Below are 20,320 nucleotides of genomic sequence, written 5' to 3' on the forward strand. Positions count from 1 at the left end.
TCTGAAAACAGCTAACGAGTTCTGAGCTTTCATCCACGTCTCTTTCACTAAAGCTGGATGATATTCAGACGACTTCAGTGAGTCACACGTTTCTGTCAGAACGTCTTTAACTCGTTTGACTCCTGAATAAAAGGAGATAAATAAGAGGAATCAAAGTTCAGTCTCCAGGTTAAAGTCCAATGTTTGACTCATTCATTCTGACTCGGCCGCTCTTCACACGCCCTTTAAACACAGCCGGTGAAAACAGAGACTGGCACTTTAAACTGACCAATGTGACTCTTTTCAGGTGTTTTCAGACTTCACAGAATTACATGTTTATGACATTAAAGTTTAGCTTGAAAGTTTGAATAAATTTTTGTTTGCCTTGTTCTTTTGTCTCAGATTTGTTTAATGACCTGATGGAAGTGGCTGCAGAAAAATCTCAAGAATAACAAGACCATGTCCTGACTTCTGAGAAAAACCTGAATCAGAAGGACGACGTTCAACTGCAGCCTCATTTCAGACCCGTCTGTGAACCCGTCTGAAACCTGACATCAGCTGTTGACAGAGGTTTCACAAGGACTGAAGCAAATCTACGTTTTACTCACAAGGAACACGCCCCCATCACAAAGTCAAACAATACGTCCAAAAAGGAAAACATAGCGACCGTCTGTTAGCGCCTCCTGGAAGGATCATTTCAATCTCTTTAGACGAAAATGTTTCTAATATCTTATTCTGTTTATTTCTCAGTGAGAAGGCACAGGTCGTACTTTGGGGAAGAGACAGTTCTCACTGATGCAGCAGGATTTTTAATGTCTGATTAACATCTGCAGTTTCATTTAGTTTCCTCAGATTCTGATTCTCTTTCATTACAATCGAACATTTTCAGCACAAATGTCAAGTTTAAGTTTCAATTGTATTTTTGCTTTAAAATATTCAGTAACACCTTTTTCCGGGGACCATAACAAACGGAAGGTCGGAGGTCAATGAAGTAATTTAATATGTTCATTTGTTTTTAACTGTGGTGATAAAATAAATGAGAATTCCATTTAAAGCTGTTTGACTAAATATATGTAAGATATGTGTCCAAATTAAACATTTGTTTACCATCAATCACAATTTTGATCTTTATTTTCATTTCATAAAAGAAAAACAAACAATATTTGTTTCTTTGTTATATTTGAAAGACATTTAAATAGAAATGTTGGTTAGCTGGACATGCTAACATTAGCATATACATTAAAACACATTCATTACACTCTGGGATATTTGGTTTTGGAAAATTTAAAAAGAGAAAATCGTTCCCAACATAAAGCTGCAGCACCTTCAGGTTTCTCCCTCCATCAGCTGCGGTGATTAGCCCGTCAACTGGGGAACTGAAGGTCCAGCAGAGTAAAGTCCTGACGGAGGGGGACGCTGTTCTCATCGCACAGGAAGTGGCTCCGGACGCTGATGATGAAGTTTTCCTTTGGGAGGGAGACGAGGGTGAGGATCCGGTCTGCGGCCACCTGGATGTGCTTCACCTGGGAGCCTGGAGCTGAGACACAGACAGGTACAACATATCTGTCTGTGATTGGCTGAGAGGAGACGGGGAAAGAAGTTTGTCTGTGATTGGCTGAGAGGAGACGGGTAAAGAGTTTGTCTGTGATTGGCTGAGAGGAGACGGGTAAAGGAAGTTTGTCTGTGATTGGCTGAGAGGAGACGGGTAAAGAAAGTTTGTCTGTGATTGGCTGAGAGGAGACGGGTAAAGAAAGTTTGTCTGTGATTGGCTGAGAGGAGACAGGTAAAGAAAGTTTGTCTGTGATTGGCTGAGAGGAGAGGTAAAGAAAGTTTGTCTGTGATTGGCTGAGAGGAGACGGGTAAAGGAAGTTTGTCTGTGATTGGCTGAGAGGAGACGGGTAAAGAAAGTTTGTCTGTGATTGGCTGAGAGGAGAGGTAAAGAAAGTTTGTCTGTGATTGGCTGAGAGGAGACAGGTAAAGGAAGTTTGTCTGTGATTGGCTGAGAGGAGACTGGTAAAGAAAGTTTGTCTGTGATTGGCTGAGAGGAGACGGGTAAAGGAAGTTTGTCTGTGATTGGCTGAGAGGAGACGGGTAAAGGAAGTTTGTCTGTGATTGGCTGAGAGGAGACGGGTAAAGGAAGTTTGTCTGTGATTGGCTGAGAGGAGACGGGTAAAGGAAGTTTGTCTGTGATTGGCTGAGAGGAGACGGGTAAAGGAAGTTTGTCTGTGATTGGCTGAGAGGAGACTGGTAAAGAAAGTTTGTCTGTGATTGGCTGAGAGGAGGCTGACGTGGTCTCTGCTGGTGATCGGTCTGAGACCTTCTCTGCTCAGCACAGACGTAAAGAGGTTACATGAGGGACCATGGAACACAGGAATGTGACATGAGGTCAAGCAAAGATGTGAAGGAGAAGCCGTAAGGAGTTAGAAATTATTTTATAATGTGAGGATTATACGAGGAGAAAAACTTATTTAAGAGGAGAAACAAATGATTGTGTCCATTCTACGGTCAGAGGATTGACATAACTTTAATATTTAGTTGTGATGATGATGTGAACTATAAATTCTTTATGTTTGTTGTTGACCGACGTGACAGAGAAGAAATCAGACGATCATGTGATGATTCACATCCAGATCAGGAGAATAAAACAGCTGTTTTTTATATTTGTGTGGGTGTGTCCAGGTGAAACTACGAGGTTGTGTTGCTTTATATGTTGCTGCTGCAAAGAATTGTGGGATGTTATTTTCCTCTTTCCTTTCATAAAGGATGGTCCGATGTTTCCTATAGGACATAAGTTAGGAAGCATCGAAGCTCCTTTCCTTGTCCTTTAGTGAATTTGCTGAAATACTTCAGGTCATTAGGAATGTTCCTATTTGAACGCACCCAGTTCTCACCTGAGCTCCTGTGCAGTTTATCAGGTGGAGCACTGAGGATCTTCTCCAGAGGAACAGGAGGAACCTGAACACACACCTGGCTGTAGCCCCGCCCACTCACAGCCAGCACACCTGGCCTGAAACACACACAAAGGTTTCTATGGAATAACTGTAGCCCCGCCTACCAGCAAAGATCAAACCCCATGATTGGATGATCCTTTTACTCTCAAATTAATTGACAGGTTTATTTATATATATTTATATAATTGATGCTGGGATTCAACAGTGACTACTTAATTTAAGATATTCATGTTATACATCTAAACACATTTCATATTCTCCTCTAAAAAAGAATAAAAGATGAAAATGTATATAAAAAAATCCAAAAAATAAAGTAAAGAACAACACAATACTGTCAATATAAGAAACAGCTAATATTGTGCAATCTAATAAAAAAGTCTCACATAAATAAACTTAAACTTGTTCCATTGGACTGCATTATATCAGAGCTCCAATGATTAGTGGATTCATCTGCAGTTATTTTGATTATCAATAAATCAGATAAGTAATTCTTCCGAGTCTAAAACGGTTCACTGAGGAGGCCATTTTACAGTTTTTATCCAAAATGAAACTCAACAACTTTGGGCTCTGAAGCTTTAAACTGAATAAAACAAACTGAATTCATCATGTTGAGTCAGAGACTCCAGAAATATTTCAAATGAAAATGATCATTAGTCAGATTATAACCCTATTTATGTCTTTTTAAACCGGCCTGTGTTTGAAAAAAGGGTTTTCAATAGTATCGATATCAAACTAAATCATCATAATGACATCACCTGTACCTGTAAAAGCGGCGTACGGCCGTGTGGGGCAGGCAGGGGTAACAGGGGCTGTAGATGCCGTTGGTGTCGGTACCGAGCTCGGCGGAGCAGCGACCACAGCCAGCGTAGGTGACGTCCCCACTCAGGGTCTCCAGGACAACGTCCAGCGGCGTGGAGCCGTCCAGGACCGGCTGATGGGCATTCTGGGAGGATGGAGCATCCTGGAAGTGGAAGGCGGTGACGTGGACTCTGAGCTCCACGTCACCTGGTGGAGAGAAAACATGAAACCTGAATTTGATGAAATGTAAAACACTTGTGATGCCAGAGATCAGTTTCACATCCTGTTCTTCTTATCAGCGATACATTTTAGTTTGTGTTGAATATGAGACATGAGATAAAATAACAAAAACTTTCTCTTTACTTTTCAAACTAACTTCTGTGATTATTGATTAATGTTTTATAATCCATCAATTCAATGCACATAATCAATAATTCAACATCATATTTTAAGTTTTTCTTTATTTCAGAAGAACTCTGGCTTCCATGTGAACTTTATATTCACAGATCGATCAGTGACCATGTTACAGTTATTGTGTAAACGCTGTGAAGCTCAGTTTGACATATTTCAGATATTGTAAAGTGGACGTTGAAACTGAAGCAGTTCAATTTTCATACTCACTAAAAATCTTCATTACATCAATCAAGTACATTTATAAATATTGTAATTAGAACGTCATCATCATTATAAAGGAAGTGATGCGCTCAACGAGCACAAAGTGCTTCCTCACTGTGTAAAAAGAAACTTAACAAGAAGTCAACACCAAATAAAATACCACCAATGTTCTGCATCCAATAAAATCACGTCCAGATTCCCTGACGACTTCTATTAAGGGTCTGCAGTGAGTGAACATCCTTCACAGTAAAAGATTCTTCACTGTAACTGTGAAGTTTATTAAGGTTATTATTATGTTTTTTTACAGTCACATCACTGTCAACCTCACCACTGTATTTCTGAGACAGCAGCGTCTCGAGGTCCAGCTCCAGACTGCAGCTGTTTCCTTTGTGGTTGCATCGAGGTGTGAGGAAGTGCTGCGCCCGCCGGTCAGTGGGGTCCAGGGGCTGGATGGAGCTCCAGGGGGTGGAGTGCAGCTCGGGGAGGTCGGAGGTCAAACCCTCCCTCACCAGGAGGATGTGGAAATCCCACACAACCGCTAAGATAGACACGTGTTTAATTTGTGTGAGCTGTCCCTTTAAGATTAGTGTGTGTGTCCAGTGTGTGTGTGTGTGTGTGTGTGTGTGTGTGTGTGTGTGTGTGTGTGTACCTCTGTCTCTGTTGAAGCGAGGCAGCCAGCTCACAGCTGCTCCCCACAGCAGCAGCGTCCCCTGGTGGCCGTCCGGCTGCTCCACAGACAGAACAGCTTTTGACTGAACTGCTGACCTCCAGCAAGACTCCGCCTCACTCCGCCACTCTGACACACACACAAACACACAAACACACACACGCCACAAAATCAGTAATATCTGGACAACACACACTTTGGTCTCAGGTAGAGGGAACCCCCCCCACAGACTCACCTGAGCTGATGTGTGTGCGTGTGACTCGCAGCAGGGCGTGGACCAGCGTGTTGACCCTCAGTGACCTCAGGGTAGTGTAAGGGAGACGGGTCAGGTCCTGAGGGGCGGGGTGAGGCAGAGACAGCAGCAGAGGGCGGCGCTCTCGAAGGTATCCACACAGAGAGCTTAGAGAGCGAGCATCAACCAGCTGCAGAGCTGGAGAGAGAGGGGGGGGGGGCGAGATGATGAGGTCTGAAGGATGAGCAGCTACTGAGGCTGCTGATTGGTTGCAGGGTGGGTTGAGTCAGACCTGGTGGCGTGGTGGAGGCGGTGATCTGTCCGAGGTTGAGCAGCTTACTGCAGAAGGTGGACTGCAGCACCGTCTCTCCTCTCCACCTGTCTTCATTCACCTGGAGCCCTGAGACAAACACACAATTAATGAGGACGTCTGTGTCTGTCCATCGTCAGACAGAGAGACACGCCCACTGGAAAGGTTCAAAGTAAACAAGTCCGCTGTATTTTTCTACCTGTGATGAGCAGAACGTCTCCAGGACTCACAGTCAAAGCCCAGAATGCCGCCCGGCGCCACAGCACCACCTTCATCTCAATGCCTGACTGGTCGGTCACCACGATGGACGCCAGAGGGACGAAAGAACCCGCCGACGGTCCCGATTTCACCTTTAAAACAAAGTCACAGAAATAATCTGACAACGATGCAGCAGCTGTAAATCCTCGACTGTTTATAAATAACCATTAAGATCTGAATTGTGATGGAGAACTTGTTGTAACCTCTCACCTTGACCTCCTTCAGGTGGCAGGGATGAACCACCGCCACCAGGACCGAGTACCGCACCCCCGGTTTGTGACACCAGACCAGAGGCGTCGTGGGACCTTGGTGCCCGGCTGTGGTGCGGCCCGATGTCGCCTCAGTCCCAGTGTCTTCAGAGAGTCGAGCTTTCTTGAATCTGGGGGACTTGACAGGGGACACAGCCTCCTGGGAGCAGAGCACGCAGTCTGCTGTGACCTGGAGGACGACGCCCCCCTCCTCCACTTTTGGGGATGAGCAGAGTTGACTGAAGAGCTCAGCAGAGGCTCCAGGCGACGATGGCTCAGGGCTGAAGAGCTCCGGTGTGCTGGAGGAAACGGACGGTGGCATTTGGGTGTGTTTTGGCGGGGTTGGAGGAGCAGGGCTGCTTGCTGATAGGTTGCTCCGCCTGCCTCTCAGGATTATAGCCTGACTCAGCGTCCAGGTGCTGAGGTACTGAGTGTTGGTGCACACCGGCTGGTATGTACATTGATGTGGAGGTTCAGGCCCTCGTGGAACTGGTTGAGCTGCAGGGAAACAGTCGTCCAGATACTCAAGAACTGAAGCCGAGCATCGATCTTCCTTTTCAAAATCTGATTCGTCATCTCGGCTCATGAATCTTGCTGCGGGTTGGTGATCATCGGAGCCCGGTTTCTTCTGGTCCGTGTTAAAGTGGCAGCTTGTTCGTGCTCGTCCTCCCGATGCCTCTTTGGTCCGATCCGCTTCAGTTGAGGCTTCGTCCTGATCAGCGTTTGTTTGATCATCTGGGACTTGTGAACTCTGCGTTAATCGATCACCTACATCGTCCCTGCTGCTTCCTGCTGCGTCTGAAAATGTAGTAAATTAGTATTTTTTAATTTAAGCACCAGTTCATGAGCATAAATATTGGAAACAAGGAACATCCGCGAGCTTGGTTTGGTGTAAAGTATAAAAACAGGAAGATCAGCTCGAAATACACAGAAGAAAGTGTTAATATAAAATGTTGTTGATGTGTTCTCAACTACATATCTACAGGCATTTCTCTTCTTGATGGGTCCCTGAACGTCTCACCTGTTACAGGCCTCAGACGTCTGTCTGTCCAGGTGAGCTCCAGGTGTCTCCACCCAGCAGGGGGCCGATCCTCAGTCTCGTCCCCAGCCTCAGACACAGAGGCCGGGTCAGAAGAGGGGGGAGGAGGAGCCCCCAGGAAGACGTGGATCTTTGACCGCTCACACATGCTGAGAAGATGAAGGTTTATTCACATGTTCATTTATTAAGTTTGTTATGTGAACAGTTTTCACTTCATTGACTTGTGTCGTAAAACGTGAAATACCCTGAAGCATATTTCAGATATCGGAACAAAAACACATTAACAAAACTTCAGTTCATTATTTCACAGGAGAGAGCGACGCCCACAGACACGCCCAACCACAGTCACACTCACAGGTGCGTCTTCACTTCTGAACTCTTTATTTAACATTATTTTATTTTCCTGTGAGGCTACAGGCTATAAATGAACAAGGAACAATAACCAGGCCGCAAACGTTCATTCCTCTGCAGAGCTCCACCAATCAGAGGAGAGGATGCTGGGGGAACAGTCAGGACAAGTAGCTGTTTTCAGTCTGGACCAACCGGCTCAACAGGTCGGTCCAGACTCCTGAGATCTTATCCTCATCCCCAGGTGCTTAGAGGTGAACACACCTGAGCTGCTGTCCCCGGCTCAGAGCCGTTAAACACTAATCATTTTGAGCCCTTTTAACAAACGACTGAGACAAGCAGCTGTGGACACTGTCCACATACTTTGGGCCATTCAGCATAATTAGGAACAGACAGATAAATCTAAAAATGTTGTTTTTTATTAGATATATCGTCATCTGCAGAATATTTTCTTGATAATTTCATCAACACCAGAAAATTGGGGGAAATTCACTCCCTGGTTGCCATGGTGATATCATCATACAACTAATTAAAACCAAACTGATCAGAAACATGAACTTTAACTACTATTTTTTTGTTTGTTCCATGTCCCATCTCCTAACATGGAGGAGGAGGAGGATTTATGACCTATACTGCTGCCAGACACCAGGGGGCGATCGAGATGATTTGCATTCACTTTTAGGAGCCATCACGTCGTCCATGTTTATTTACAGTGTGTGTTGTGGACGACACAAACCTCTGATGTGTCCACAGCTTCGGTCCTCGTCTCTGAACGTCTCGTGTTGCAGTCGCCTCCTCTCTGCTTCCTGCCACCTGGACGTCCCGCCTCCACACGTCTGTCAGTTCAACCTGCAGCACGAAGATGCTGTTTGATCCTGTGTTTTATCACTGATTAAACCTGGAGACTCTACATCACTAACACTGTGTGAGGAACCAACTGCAGAGCAACAACACATTTAACCTGCTCCAACCAGCGCCCCCTGGAGGGTGCAGAGGTCACTACAACCACAATACAAAAAGAACGATTTTCAGTGACTTATCTGGTGTTTTAAATACGAGACAGTGATTTAAAAAGGTTACAGCTCACGAAAAGAACATAATTTTGAGTAAAAACTGTAAATACTGGGATATAAAGGTGATTGTAAGTCTTATGTTACTTTATATATTTATCTTTATTCGTCTTATATGTCTGGACCAATGACTAATCTGTGATTAATGAATGATGTGGTAAAAGGCAAAACATTTTCTACTTTATAAAACAGTCTGATAATTTCCTATTTTCCCAAAGAGTTAAAGAGCAAACAGGTCTGAATTTTGACATGAATGAGTCATTTAATTTAAATTCTAATTTTATCTCTGCAAACATTTCATGTTCATAAAGAATTTTAATTTTTGGGTGAACTATCCCTTCATTACATCTTCATTACACACACCAACACTAACTGAGTTTTCTGACTAAACCATTTTAAATGAAATAGTTTGATTGTTTGATCAAATCACTTTACTTTCAAATTTAAAAAAATAGAATAATGATTTGATATTGAGTCTAAAGTCAAATCTAAAATCTAAGATGTTCAGAACAGAATTAGATTAACTGAGTCAGTTAGAGGCTCCCGAGGTCAGGTGACCTGTCTTTCTGTGTTATAGTTATAATAACTCAGCTGTGTCTTTTAAACACTTTCAAACACTAACAGTGAATTTAATAAACTTACAGGTTCAAGTTCCCGTTCAGAGACAAGATGAGTTGATTCCACAAAGTGCCTGCATGTTTTACAGTGTAATTGCAGTTTGGATGAACAGTACAATTAATTACTACAGTACTCATTTTTATAAAATAAAAAAGTATTAACTCGTAAATTAAAATCATTTCACCTTGGGTTTCACTGCTTTATCGACACGTGCTTTTATTTTGGACGATGGAACCGGAAGTTGAATGTGTACCGCTGCTAGCAGGCTTGATGCTAACAAACTTTAAACATATGACATTTGAAACTTTAAAAACGCGTAAAACGAGTCAGAACGTGCACGTGCACGTCCACGCTGCAGTGGTTAAGTTGTTTCTGTGACTCCGCTGAGCCTGGACGCGTTCAGTCCGCTGTGCAGTGCTACGCTAACCTTATGCTAAGCTAGTGGTTAGCTAACCTGTCAGCGCGTTATTTCCGTTGACTGGTCTCGTGCCACTTTGTGCGGGTTAAATACGCGGAGCTAACGCGCACGGCGGCCACGCACGGCCCGGTGTAACAGGAAGAGGCTGCGGGAGGAGGAGTCGCAGCTGCGGGACAACTTTCCCGGCTCCATTTCCTCGTCTTCTCCCGCACAGTCCTGCCCTGATCCCGCAGCTCCTTCACCGTCACCGGGGTCCAAACCTCCACGAGCCTCCAGCATGTACCGGTACTTCGGAGAGTTACTCACCCGGGGAGCTGCCCTGGCCTCGGGCTGCAGCGCCGCCGAGTCCGCTCTGCCCGCGGCAGCGGCTCTGCTGCGGCACCGCGGCTACAGCCAGGCCGTGGACCGGGACGACGACCCCAACTTCTTCACCATGGTGGAGGGCTTCTTCGACCGGGGAGCCGCTATCGTGGAGGACCAGCTGGTGGCGGACCTGAAGACCCGGGACAGCCCCGAGCAGAAGAAGAAGACGGTCCGCGGGATCCTGCGGATCATCAAGCCGTGTAACCACGTCCTGAGCGTCTGCTTCCCCATCAAGAGAGACAGCGGCGAGTGGGAGGTGATCGAGGCGTACCGGGCTCAGCACAGCCAGCACCGGACCCCCTGCAAGGGAGGTGAGCACCGGGACTCACCGGGAGGGCTTCACCGGGAGGGACTCACCGGGAGGGACTCACCGGGACACGGCCGGGAGGGACTCACCGGGACACGGCCGGGACTCACCGGGAGGGACTCACCGGGACACGGCCGGGACTCACCGGGAGGGACTCACCGGGAGGGACTCACCGGGACACGGCCGGGACTCACCGGGACAACATTATAACTCTGCATGGCATTATAACTTCATATAGTACAACATAACACTACACTTCACTATTACGGTATATTATCACATTATATACTTTGTGTTATAGAACATTATCACAACAGGAGGTAGAAAGTACATGACCGGAATACTTAGATCATTTATACAAACATGCTCAGTGTTAATACAAGAGAACACACACACACACACACACACACACACACACACACACACACACACACACACACACACACACACACACACACACACACACACACACACACACAGGCTCTCGTCACTTCACAGAAAACAGATCGACTGAGTTTCATGTTTTTATTATTATTATTATTATTATTATTATTATTACAACAACCCACTAAGCCACTGAATGACCCTACAGAGCACCCACACACTTCACTGCTTCCTCTTTACAACCCTCTCTCTCGTAGTGGACACTGACTTTCTGGGGGCATATCCGCTGAGTTACTCAGACTTTGTGTTTCACGTTGTTGCTCCTCGTTTTCTCTCCTCAAGCCACTGATAAGACAAACGAAAAGAAACCCAAACTCCAGACACGAGAACATCTGTTGAGCTACTACATCTGTTTCTGTCCAAACCTGTTCACACGCAACTACAACACTGACGACTGGTGCAGACGTGAACCGACAGAGGCTCATGTAAACACTCATGAATTCATTAGGCGTGTTAATAGATCAGCAGCTGAGTCTTTACACTGAGCAGGAGAGAGGCCTGACTCCTCACATCCCACCAACAGTCCACCACCTCTAAGTTCCACAACTGTTGTCTCATCTGAAACCGTCTCGGCATCATTTTCAACACATTGAATACTTTGTGTTGATGCTACTCACACGACTTAAAAAAAGTTCATTAAGTAAAAGTTGAAAGAGCACATTAAAGCACAAGTACAGGTCAGATTCCATGTATTCAGAATGATCTGTAAAAGTTCCGTTCAGTTTTCTGATGTGTTCCAGATGTAAAAACCTTCAGAACGATAAAGTAAATGGTTTATGATGCTAAGAATCCAGTGGCTACAGCTGCTAGCCTCGCGTCTCCATTCTGGAGGATTTCACATCATCACACGTGGCCATTGACTTAAATTCTATTATTCTGTTTGAGTTCACGCTCCAGGTCATGAACATGTCAGCACAAAGTGATATTTGATTTTTCAATTCATGGCTAAAACATCAATAAACAGACAAGTTTCCATGGACACCATTATTCCGATATTAACCAGATTAACACAATAATCTGAATAAGACTCTGACATGTATGATGTTCTGATTAATTTAACCTGAATAAGATCTCAGAATAATCAGATCAAGACATGTGGAGTATTCTGACCTCAGTCTCATTATGTGGACATGTTAACGTCTTAATTATAACGTCCTGTTTGAGTTTTCACAGCATTTTGAGACATTGACACACGACAGTTACCATCTGGTGACATCACATGACCTGGGTTTGAACGAGATGGGAAAATAACGAGCAGTTAAAACTTTTGCGGAATTAGAAAGAAAACACTCAGAATGGAAAATTAATGTTTTTAAATTCTTGCGGGAACATCAGTCTTGTGATGTAGAGAATATGAATTAAATATTCTATTAGCAACTCAGGTAAACGTGTGTGTGTGTGTGTGTGTGTGTGTGTGTGTGTGTGTGTGTGTGTGTGTGTGTGTGTGTGTGTGTGTGTGTGTGTGTGTGTGTGTGTGTGTGTGTGTGTGTGTGTGTGTGTGTGTGTGTGTGTGTGTGTGTGTGTAGCGTATTATGTAATACACATGGTTCTGTGCATGTTTAAGGAGCAGGAGGTTCAGTGGTGAAGTTCCCTCCTCTTTCAGGAATGTTGACAGTCTGGTTGTGTGTCTGTCTTGTCGCTGTACAGTCACTTGTCTGTGAGTCGTCTGCCTGTTGTCCTGAAGGTTAATATGAGACCTGGTGGAGGAGGTGACGGGTGTGGTTGTGACGGAATGTGAAACTGTTTGTACTGTTCCTTTAGCCGAGGAGCTGACTACACCCAGACTGACTCACTGCAGCGTCTCTTCTCACGCCGTCTCTGACTTCGTCCTCGGACTCTTTACACTTTAGTCCTCTTCATTGTCCTGATGGTTTCTACTGATTTCTACTTTCTCTTCTCATCTTTTATCTGTACTTTCCTTCCTGTTTCCTTCTGTCTTCACGGTTCTTATTCATCTTTTCTCTCTGCTGCTCTGAAACCCAAATAATCAGGATTTAGACTCGAACCTCTTTGTCTGTATAAATGAGTCTGTCAGTGAAACAGAAAAAGAAAAGCTTGAGTGTTTTTCCCCTCGTTTGTCCGACCTGCAGCTGTTTTGTGCTGTTTCCCTGCAGCGGTCTTCATTTACAGTGATGCGTGTGAAAAGGCCTGTGTTGGCACCTCTCAAACTCATTTGCTCAACATTTTAGTTTTCCATGCAGACACACGCAGAGGCTGTTTTACTTAGAGTTCATGAATGAGTCAAAAACCCTGAAATATGTTGCATCTTTGCACTTTCTGTTCCCTCATGTCGATATGAAAATTTGAGTGCGAACATCAGCTCAAGACATTTTTATGTTTTATTCGGCATTTTAAAATTCATCAGTAAAAAGCTTTCATGTGTCTAAACACAGTCAGTTGCCAACACGCGTCTCAGGACTCGTTCACACCTGGTTGGGTTCAGAGCTTCAGACTCGTCAGTTCAGTCTGAACCTGAACATCAGGTGTGAAGGTTCCTCAGAGCAGAGGAGGAGTTCTGGGTCTGGATCAGACTGAACCTGGTTCTGTTCCAGAGTGAAAACACTTGTTGGATAGTTTGGACTTTTGGACCAATCACAGGAAGTAGAGACAGAATTAAACAATAGAAGAAGAAGAAGAAGAAGCTGCAGTCTTCACCTCCGACAATATAATGTTTGAACCATGAGGGATGTTTCAGTTGGTGCATTTGAACTAGTGTGGAGTACTGTAGTACTGTAGTACTGTGTAGTACTGTAGCTCTGTAGTACTGTGGAGTACTGTAGTTCTGTAGTACTGTGTAGTACTGTAGCTCTGTAGTACTGTGGAGTACTGTAGTTCTGTAGTACTGTGTAGTACTGTAGCTCTGTAGTACTGTGGAGTACTTATTGTAAGTCGCTTTGGATAAAAGCGTCAGCTTAATGTAATGTACTGTAGTACTGGGGAGTACTGCGCCTGAAGGTGCTGATAGTAATATCATCATGACGTTACCATGGCAACCAGATGAAGCTTCATTCATTTCCAATCAGATTCAAGTATAGGTAGACTCCGCCCACATAGGTGATGACGACAGGACGTACGTTTGTCAGACAAACTTCTTTCGTCCCTAAACTACAATGAGAAACCCGAACTAACAGATCAAAGGACACATGGAACCAACATGAAGCTTCAGACTCTGAGAGGAAACGTCCTTCAAAGCAGAAGAATCAGTTTGTTGTTGGTGTGTTTCAGGTATTCGTTACAGTACAGACGTGTCGATAGACGAGGTGAAAGCTCTGGCCTCGCTGATGACGTACAAATGTGCTGTCGTTGGTGAGTACACACACACACACACACACACACACACACACACACACACACACACTATTTAAAGTCATTTCTCTCTGTGTTGTTTGAAGTGTTTGTTCTGTTCTTGAATTAAGTGAATTTGTTCCAGATGTTCCGTTTGGTGGAGCCAAAGCCGGAGTGAAGATCAACCCAAAGAATTATTCTGTGAGTTCAGACACAAACTCTTTCTCCTTTATTCACTCACTTCACTCATCCAACATGTCGGACCATGATAAAGAAGAGCTGAGCTCGGACTCCGATAGATTTGAATAGATTTAAGACGGAAGAGAAGACAGATGATGCTCAGCAGGAAAACATGTTGTTTAAATCAACCTTAGTACAGAGGCGTCTTCTTCACATGATTAAGGAGAAGCAGGTGGTCACATGTTTATGATACAGTGGAGGCACAACGTTTAATCACAGAGGAAGTTGTGACATCAGCAGGAATTCAATATTGTGGATTAAACATCTGAATGTGATGATTAGTTTTTGTCAGTAAAGACGAGCAGCTCTTTAAAATATTTTGTCACTGGAAATCAAACAGTTTGGAAACGACTGTAATGATTTGAAATATATTATCCTCTGATGATTCATTGTTAATATTACGAAATAATATCATTCAGAAACTTTTCAAATATAAGCTTGATGGGGACCTCTGCTGGTCAAAGTTAGGGAAAGCACTGTGTACTATAGAAATACTTTTATACATTTTATATATATATAAAATATATATATAAAATATATATATATATATATATATCATATATTTGTCATCAAAGTCAAAAGACAAAGAAACGTTATTGAGGTTTGATGTTTTACAGTTTAACCATAAACTGTTTTAATAATAATTTAACACACAACAACCAAATATATAGAACTTGAATTAAGAAAATGAACAAAGTTTTTATATTTCTACATTGTTTATTCTCATCATATCAGTGGGGCTGTTGTTGACCGTTGTTTTATGTGTGGTACTTTTACTTCAGGAAAGAATGTGATCACTAAAAGTGAAACAAACTACCAGAGGCAGAAATACAATGTTCCTGTGACGTTCCTGTGAAATCTGGTGCCTGTGTACAAAGTGATTCAACGTCTGTTTGTGCTGAAACTAAAAGAATCCGACTCTTTAACAAAACACCGTCTTTGTATGACTCCGATCATCATGTTGTCGGACACACAACCACGATCTGTCGCTGGTAAAACAAACACTGTAGTGGATGCTTCATTACGTCACAGCAGCTGTTTCCTGGTTCTCATCTTTAACTGGTTTTTCAGAGAATTAATTTCTGTGCAAGTCAATCATTTACACCTGAAAACATGAGAACACAAGGTTCAGGTTAACACTCAGATCGCACACACACACACACACACACACACACACACACACACACACACACACACACACACACACACACACACACACAGTATCTGCTGAGCCACCAGTATTCACTTTCTCTCTCCAACATGATGACTCAATACATTTCTCTCTCTCTCTGTTCACAATGATTTCAGCTCTCTCTCTGTCGCTGGTTGAATTCTGGGTAAATGTTTGCTCGACCTTTGCTCCGTCTCATTTTCTCTGCAGCAAACACATCAGTCCCGCTGACCTCTGACCTTTAAACCTCTGACTTTCTCACGTGAAGAAGTTCCAGGAATTAGATTCAGTTTAAACGGACGGACACATGTCCAATCAGGTCTCATCCCAAAACAAAGTCAGTGTGATGTCATCAGTTGTTCAGAACGACTGTATATAAAGACAATCGATGACGTACATAACGATCAGTGACAGTTTTTTTGTTTTTTCAGGACACTGAGCTGGAGAAGATCACCAGGAGGTTCACGATCGAACTCGCCAAGAAAGGTTTCATCGGTGAGTGACTGACACATACAAAACTATTATTGTTCTTTTCTCTTTCTCCAGAATTAATTTAGATTTTGAGCTAAAACAAATCTCCTAAATTCAGTGATTCAGCAGTTTGTTGTATTCATGGTTGTTCTGCTCTGCAGGGCCTGGTATCGATGTTCCTGCCCCCGACATGAGCACCGGCGAGAGGGAGATGTCCTGGATCGCAGACACCTACGCCACCACCATGGGATACTTGGTGAGTCTCCGCTCTGAATATCCAGACATAATGTTGGTGTTGAATTTCAGATTCTATAGGAGCTGAGATTTATTGGAAACTGTGTCTAACAAAGTTTCATCATTTCCTCAGTATTCTCTTTATTTCTCCATCTCTTCCACCTTCAGGACATCAACGCTCACGCCTGTGTCACTGGGAAACCCATCAGTCAGGGAGGGATCCACGGCCGCATTTCTGCCACCGGTAGAGGCGTTTTCCACGGCATCGAGAACTTCATCAACGAGGCGGCGTACATGAGCCAGCTGGGAATGTGTCCCGGCTTCCAGGACAAGACCTTCGTCATCCAGGTACGAACCCTCCTCTTCATCCTTGAACCGTTTTCAACAGGTCCTTGAGGGAGGGGGAAAAACTCTTTTTAAAAATGAACTTATATTTGTCAGTTTCAGCTTTTGAAATAATATCCACTACATTTTATTTTCATCATTGATTGTTTTTTTCCAGCCAACAGTCCACAACCATTTTCCAATATAATAAATTTACTGTTATTTTAGTTTTAAACAACGAATTATCACTAGATAATCTGACTGCTCTGCATTCATCTCAACCTTCTGAGGTTGGTCTTCATCTTCAGAGACCAAATGTCTCCTGCTCCCTCCATTCTTCCTCATCAATCTTCCCATCTCCTCCTCTTCATCAGAATGCTCAGTGACTCATTCAGCAGATGAGTTGACTGTGCCCTCTGCTCTGCCTGATGTCAGTGCTGCAGGTTGACTGTGCCCTCTGCTCTGCCTGATGTCAGTGCTGCAGGTTGACTGTGCCCTCTGCTCTGCCTGATGTCAGTGCTGCGGGTTAACTGTGCCCTCTGCTCTGCCTGATGTCAGTGCTGCAGGTTGACTGTGCCCTCTGCTCTGCCTGATGTCAGTGCTGCAGGTTGACTGTGCCCTCTGCTCTGCCTGATGTCAGTGCTGCAGGTTGACTGTGCCCTCTGCTCTGCCTGATGTCAGTGCTGCAGGTTGACTGTGCCCTCTGCTCTGCCTGATGTCAGTGCTGCGGGTTGACTGTGCCCTCTGCTCTGCCTGATGTCAGTGCTGCAGGTTGACTGTGCCCTCTGCTCTGCCTGATGTCAGTGCTGCGGGTTGACTGTGCCCTCTGCTCTGCCTGATGTCAGTGCTGCGGGTTGACTGTGCCCTCTGCTCTGCCTGATGTCAGTGCTGCGGGTTGACTGTGCCCTCTGCTCTGCCTGATATCAGTGCTGCGGTTGACTGTGCCCTCTGCTCTGCCTGATGTCAGTGCTGCAGGTTGACTGTGCCCTCTGCTCTGCCTGATGTCAGTGCTGCAGGTTGACTGTGCCCTCTGCTCTGCCTGATGTCAGTGCTGCAGGTTGACTGTGCCCTCTGCTCTGCCTGATGTCAGTGCTGCAGGTTGACTGTGCCTCTGCTCTGCCTGATGTCAGTGCTGCAGGTTGACTGTGCCCTCTGCTCTGCCTGATGTCAGTGCTGCAGGTTGACTGTGCCCTCTGCTCTGCCTGATGTCAGTGCTGCAGGTTGACTGTGCCCTCTGCTCTGCCTGATGTCAGTGCTGCAGGTTGACTGTGCCCTCTGCTCTGCCTGATGTCAGTGCTGCGGGTTGACTGTGCCCTCTGCTCTGCCTGATGTCAGTGCTGCAGGTTGACTGTGCCCTCTGCTCTGCCTGATGTCAGTGCTGCAGGTTGACTGTGCCCTCTGCTCTGCCTGATGTCAGTGCTGCAGGTTGACTGTGCCCTCTGCTCTGCCTGATGTCAGTGCTGCAGGTTTGACTGTGCCCTCTGCTCTGCCTGATGTCAGTGCTGCAGGTTGACTGTGCCCTCTGCTCTGCCTGATGTCAGTGCTGCGGGTTGACTGTGCCCTCTGCTCTGCCTGATGTCAGTGCTGCAGGTTGACTGTGCCCTCTGCTCTGCCTGATGTCAGTGCTGCAGGTTGACTGTGCCCTCTGCTCTGCCTGATGTCAGTGCTGCGGGTTGACTGTGCCCTCTGCTCTGCCTGATGTCAGTGCTGCAGGTTGACTGTGCCCTCTGCTCTGCCTGATGTCAGTGCTGCAGGTTGACTGTGCCCTCTGCTCTGCCTGCAGGGGTTCGGTAACGTGGGTCTTCATTCCATGCGTTACCTTCATCGCTTTGGAGCCAAATGTATCGGAGTCGCAGAAATGGACGGAAGCATCTGGAACCCCAATGGCATCGACCCCAAAGAGCTGGAGGACTACAAACTGGTCAGTAACACAACTACAAACTGGTCAGTAACACAACTACAAACTGGTCAGTAACACAACTACAAACTGGTCAGTAACACAACTACAAACTGGTCAGTAACACAACTACAAACTGGTCAGTAACACAACTACAAACTGGTCAGTAACACAACTACAAACTGGTCAGTAACACAACTACAAACATGTCAGTACTGTCTTTTTAAACCACAGTACATTTTAATGTGTGAACACTGAGCTTTTAATTCTCATGGAGGAGAAATGATTTGCGATCTAATAATCTGACTGAGTCAGTGAATATGATTCAAGCTGTTATAGTTCACATGTTAAACTCATCACTGTAGATAATTCAACGTTCTTAGACACGACGAGATGACGTGAAAACGTTATTTTCCATTCGGTCTCCAGGACAACGGGACGATCGTGGGCTTCCCGAACTCGACGCCGTACGAAGGAAGTCTCCTGGAGGCCGACTGCGACATCCTGATCCCGGCCGCCGGAGAGAAACAGCTGACCAAGAGTAACGCACACAAGATCAAAGCCAAGGTGACGCACGCACGCACGCACGCACGCACGCACACACGCACGCACGCACACACACACGCACGCACGCACACACATTTACCTGACAATTAATCATCGATACTTCATCGGTAATTTAACATTTAACACTACCTAATGATTTTCTCTGATTAAAAATTTTTGTTATGATTTTTGAACTTTTTATACATAAATTAAATCCTTATGTTCATTACATTGAAAAATTCACCCCATGTCGTCACTTGTTTATTTTCTCATTTTAGCTAAAATACAGAAACTAGCTTAAATTTTTTATTTGATAATTGATTATTTGCAGAATTTAAAGTGACAGATTACAGACTTTGGATGAAATCCTGTTGAATATGAAGATTTATTTCTGTGTAGTGATGTTTTATCATCCAGCTGATTCAGCCTCGGCTTCACATTATATCTCTTGTCCTGATTCAAGTGATTTTATCTCATTGTATTACTACATTATATTATATTATATAACGTTATATCAAACAAGGCAGTAAGTGCAGGAAAGAATATTTAATTCAGAAGGCAGACTGACAGTTTGTGTTTGGAGGTCGGCAGCACAAAGAAAACTCAGAAATCCAAATTCAAAATTCAAGCAAACAGGAAACATGGAGTCCAACAGAAGTGAGAGAGAAGCCTGAAGGAGGCGGAGCTACTGAACACAAGTGAACACATCCCACCATCACAGAAACCACACAGACAGGAAGTAAAGCTAATAAGGAAGGAAACCTCAAAATAAAACAGGAAATAAAGTCCAATCACAAGTTCAAACAACAAGAGTCTTTTCAACCATCTGATTCTAACAAGATTATGTTGTTATTTTATTAAACTTTCTGTTGAGAAAGTTAAAGGAAAAACTAATTTAATACAAGAACGTTTTAACCCAATGAATCTCTGATGTGCTCAGATCATCGCAGAGGGCGCCAACGGGCCGACCACGCCCGAGGCCGACCGCATCTTCCTGGAGAGAAACATCATGGTGATCCCGGTCAGTGGAGTCTGAGTCTGTTGGAGTCAGTGGACCTTCTGCATTCAGACGTTGAGAAGTCTAATTGCCTCTGCCCGTCTCCTTGTCTCCTTGTCTCCTCTCCTCCTCTCCTCCTCTCCTTGTCTCCTCTGACAGGACATGTATTTGAACGCCGGTGGTGTCACGGTGTCGTACTTCGAGTGGTTGAAGAATCTGAACCACGTCAGTTACGGTCGACTCACCTTCAAATACGAGCGAGAGTCCAACTACCAACTGCTCAGTGAGTGAGAACCCACTTTAAAACACAGTGTGGGTATATAACGCCCCCTGGTGGCTGCATTAACCCGTCTCTCTGAACTGTGTCTCTTCAGTGTCGGTTCAGGAGAGTTTAGAGAGAAAGTTTGGGAAACATGGAGGCGCCATCCCCATCGTCCCCACCTCCGAGTTCCAGACCAGAATCTCTGTGAGCACTCCTCCTCCTTCTTCT

At 44.7% G+C, this 20,320-nt stretch overlaps 2 protein-coding genes across 4 annotated transcripts in view; one reads left to right on the forward strand and one right to left on the reverse strand.

Annotated features, from left to right (window-relative positions):
• Window positions 1-1,156: 1,156 nt before the first annotated feature.
• shld2 (shieldin complex subunit 2) lies at window positions 1,157-9,995 on the reverse strand. Of its 3 annotated transcripts, none has more exons than XM_034609168.1 (11): window positions 9,858-9,995; window positions 7,080-7,246; window positions 6,021-6,847; window positions 5,752-5,902; window positions 5,535-5,642; window positions 5,246-5,440; window positions 4,993-5,139; window positions 4,672-4,881; window positions 3,692-3,935; window positions 2,871-2,986; window positions 1,157-1,516 (listed from the first exon to the last, which is right to left on the reverse strand). In XM_034609168.1, the coding sequence occupies exons 2-11, from the start codon at window positions 7,243-7,245 to the stop codon at window positions 1,344-1,346; spliced, it is 2,337 nt and encodes a 778-aa protein (XP_034465059.1). In that variant the 5' UTR covers window position 7,246; window positions 9,858-9,995; the 3' UTR covers window positions 1,157-1,343. The 3 variants fall into 3 exon arrangements, with proteins under 3 accessions (XP_034465059.1, XP_034465058.1, XP_034465057.1); XM_034609167.1 differs by having other exon boundaries at window positions 6,021-6,850; XM_034609166.1 differs by lacking the exon at window positions 9,858-9,995 and adding an exon at window positions 8,182-8,232 and having other exon boundaries at window positions 6,021-6,856.
• The window catches only part of LOC117775757 (glutamate dehydrogenase, mitochondrial-like), a 14,847-nt gene continuing 4,355 nt past the window's right edge, over window positions 9,829-20,320 (forward strand). Inside the window, exons 1-11 of the mRNA XM_034609169.1 lie at window positions 9,829-10,225; window positions 13,891-13,971; window positions 14,096-14,151; window positions 15,793-15,856; window positions 15,994-16,088; window positions 16,235-16,414; window positions 18,174-18,311; window positions 18,717-18,854; window positions 19,774-19,854; window positions 19,990-20,113; window positions 20,205-20,296. Of these exons, the coding sequence (XP_034465060.1) occupies window positions 9,829-10,225; window positions 13,891-13,971; window positions 14,096-14,151; window positions 15,793-15,856; window positions 15,994-16,088; window positions 16,235-16,414; window positions 18,174-18,311; window positions 18,717-18,854; window positions 19,774-19,854; window positions 19,990-20,113; window positions 20,205-20,296 (1,446 nt within the window). The remainder of the gene's footprint in view (window positions 10,226-13,890; window positions 13,972-14,095; window positions 14,152-15,792; window positions 15,857-15,993; window positions 16,089-16,234; window positions 16,415-18,173; window positions 18,312-18,716; window positions 18,855-19,773; window positions 19,855-19,989; window positions 20,114-20,204; window positions 20,297-20,320) is intronic.

Source organism: Hippoglossus hippoglossus, chromosome 15 (genome assembly GCF_009819705.1).
Source record: "Hippoglossus hippoglossus isolate fHipHip1 chromosome 15, fHipHip1.pri, whole genome shotgun sequence".
Lineage (NCBI taxonomy): Eukaryota > Metazoa > Chordata > Actinopteri > Pleuronectiformes > Pleuronectidae > Hippoglossus > Hippoglossus hippoglossus.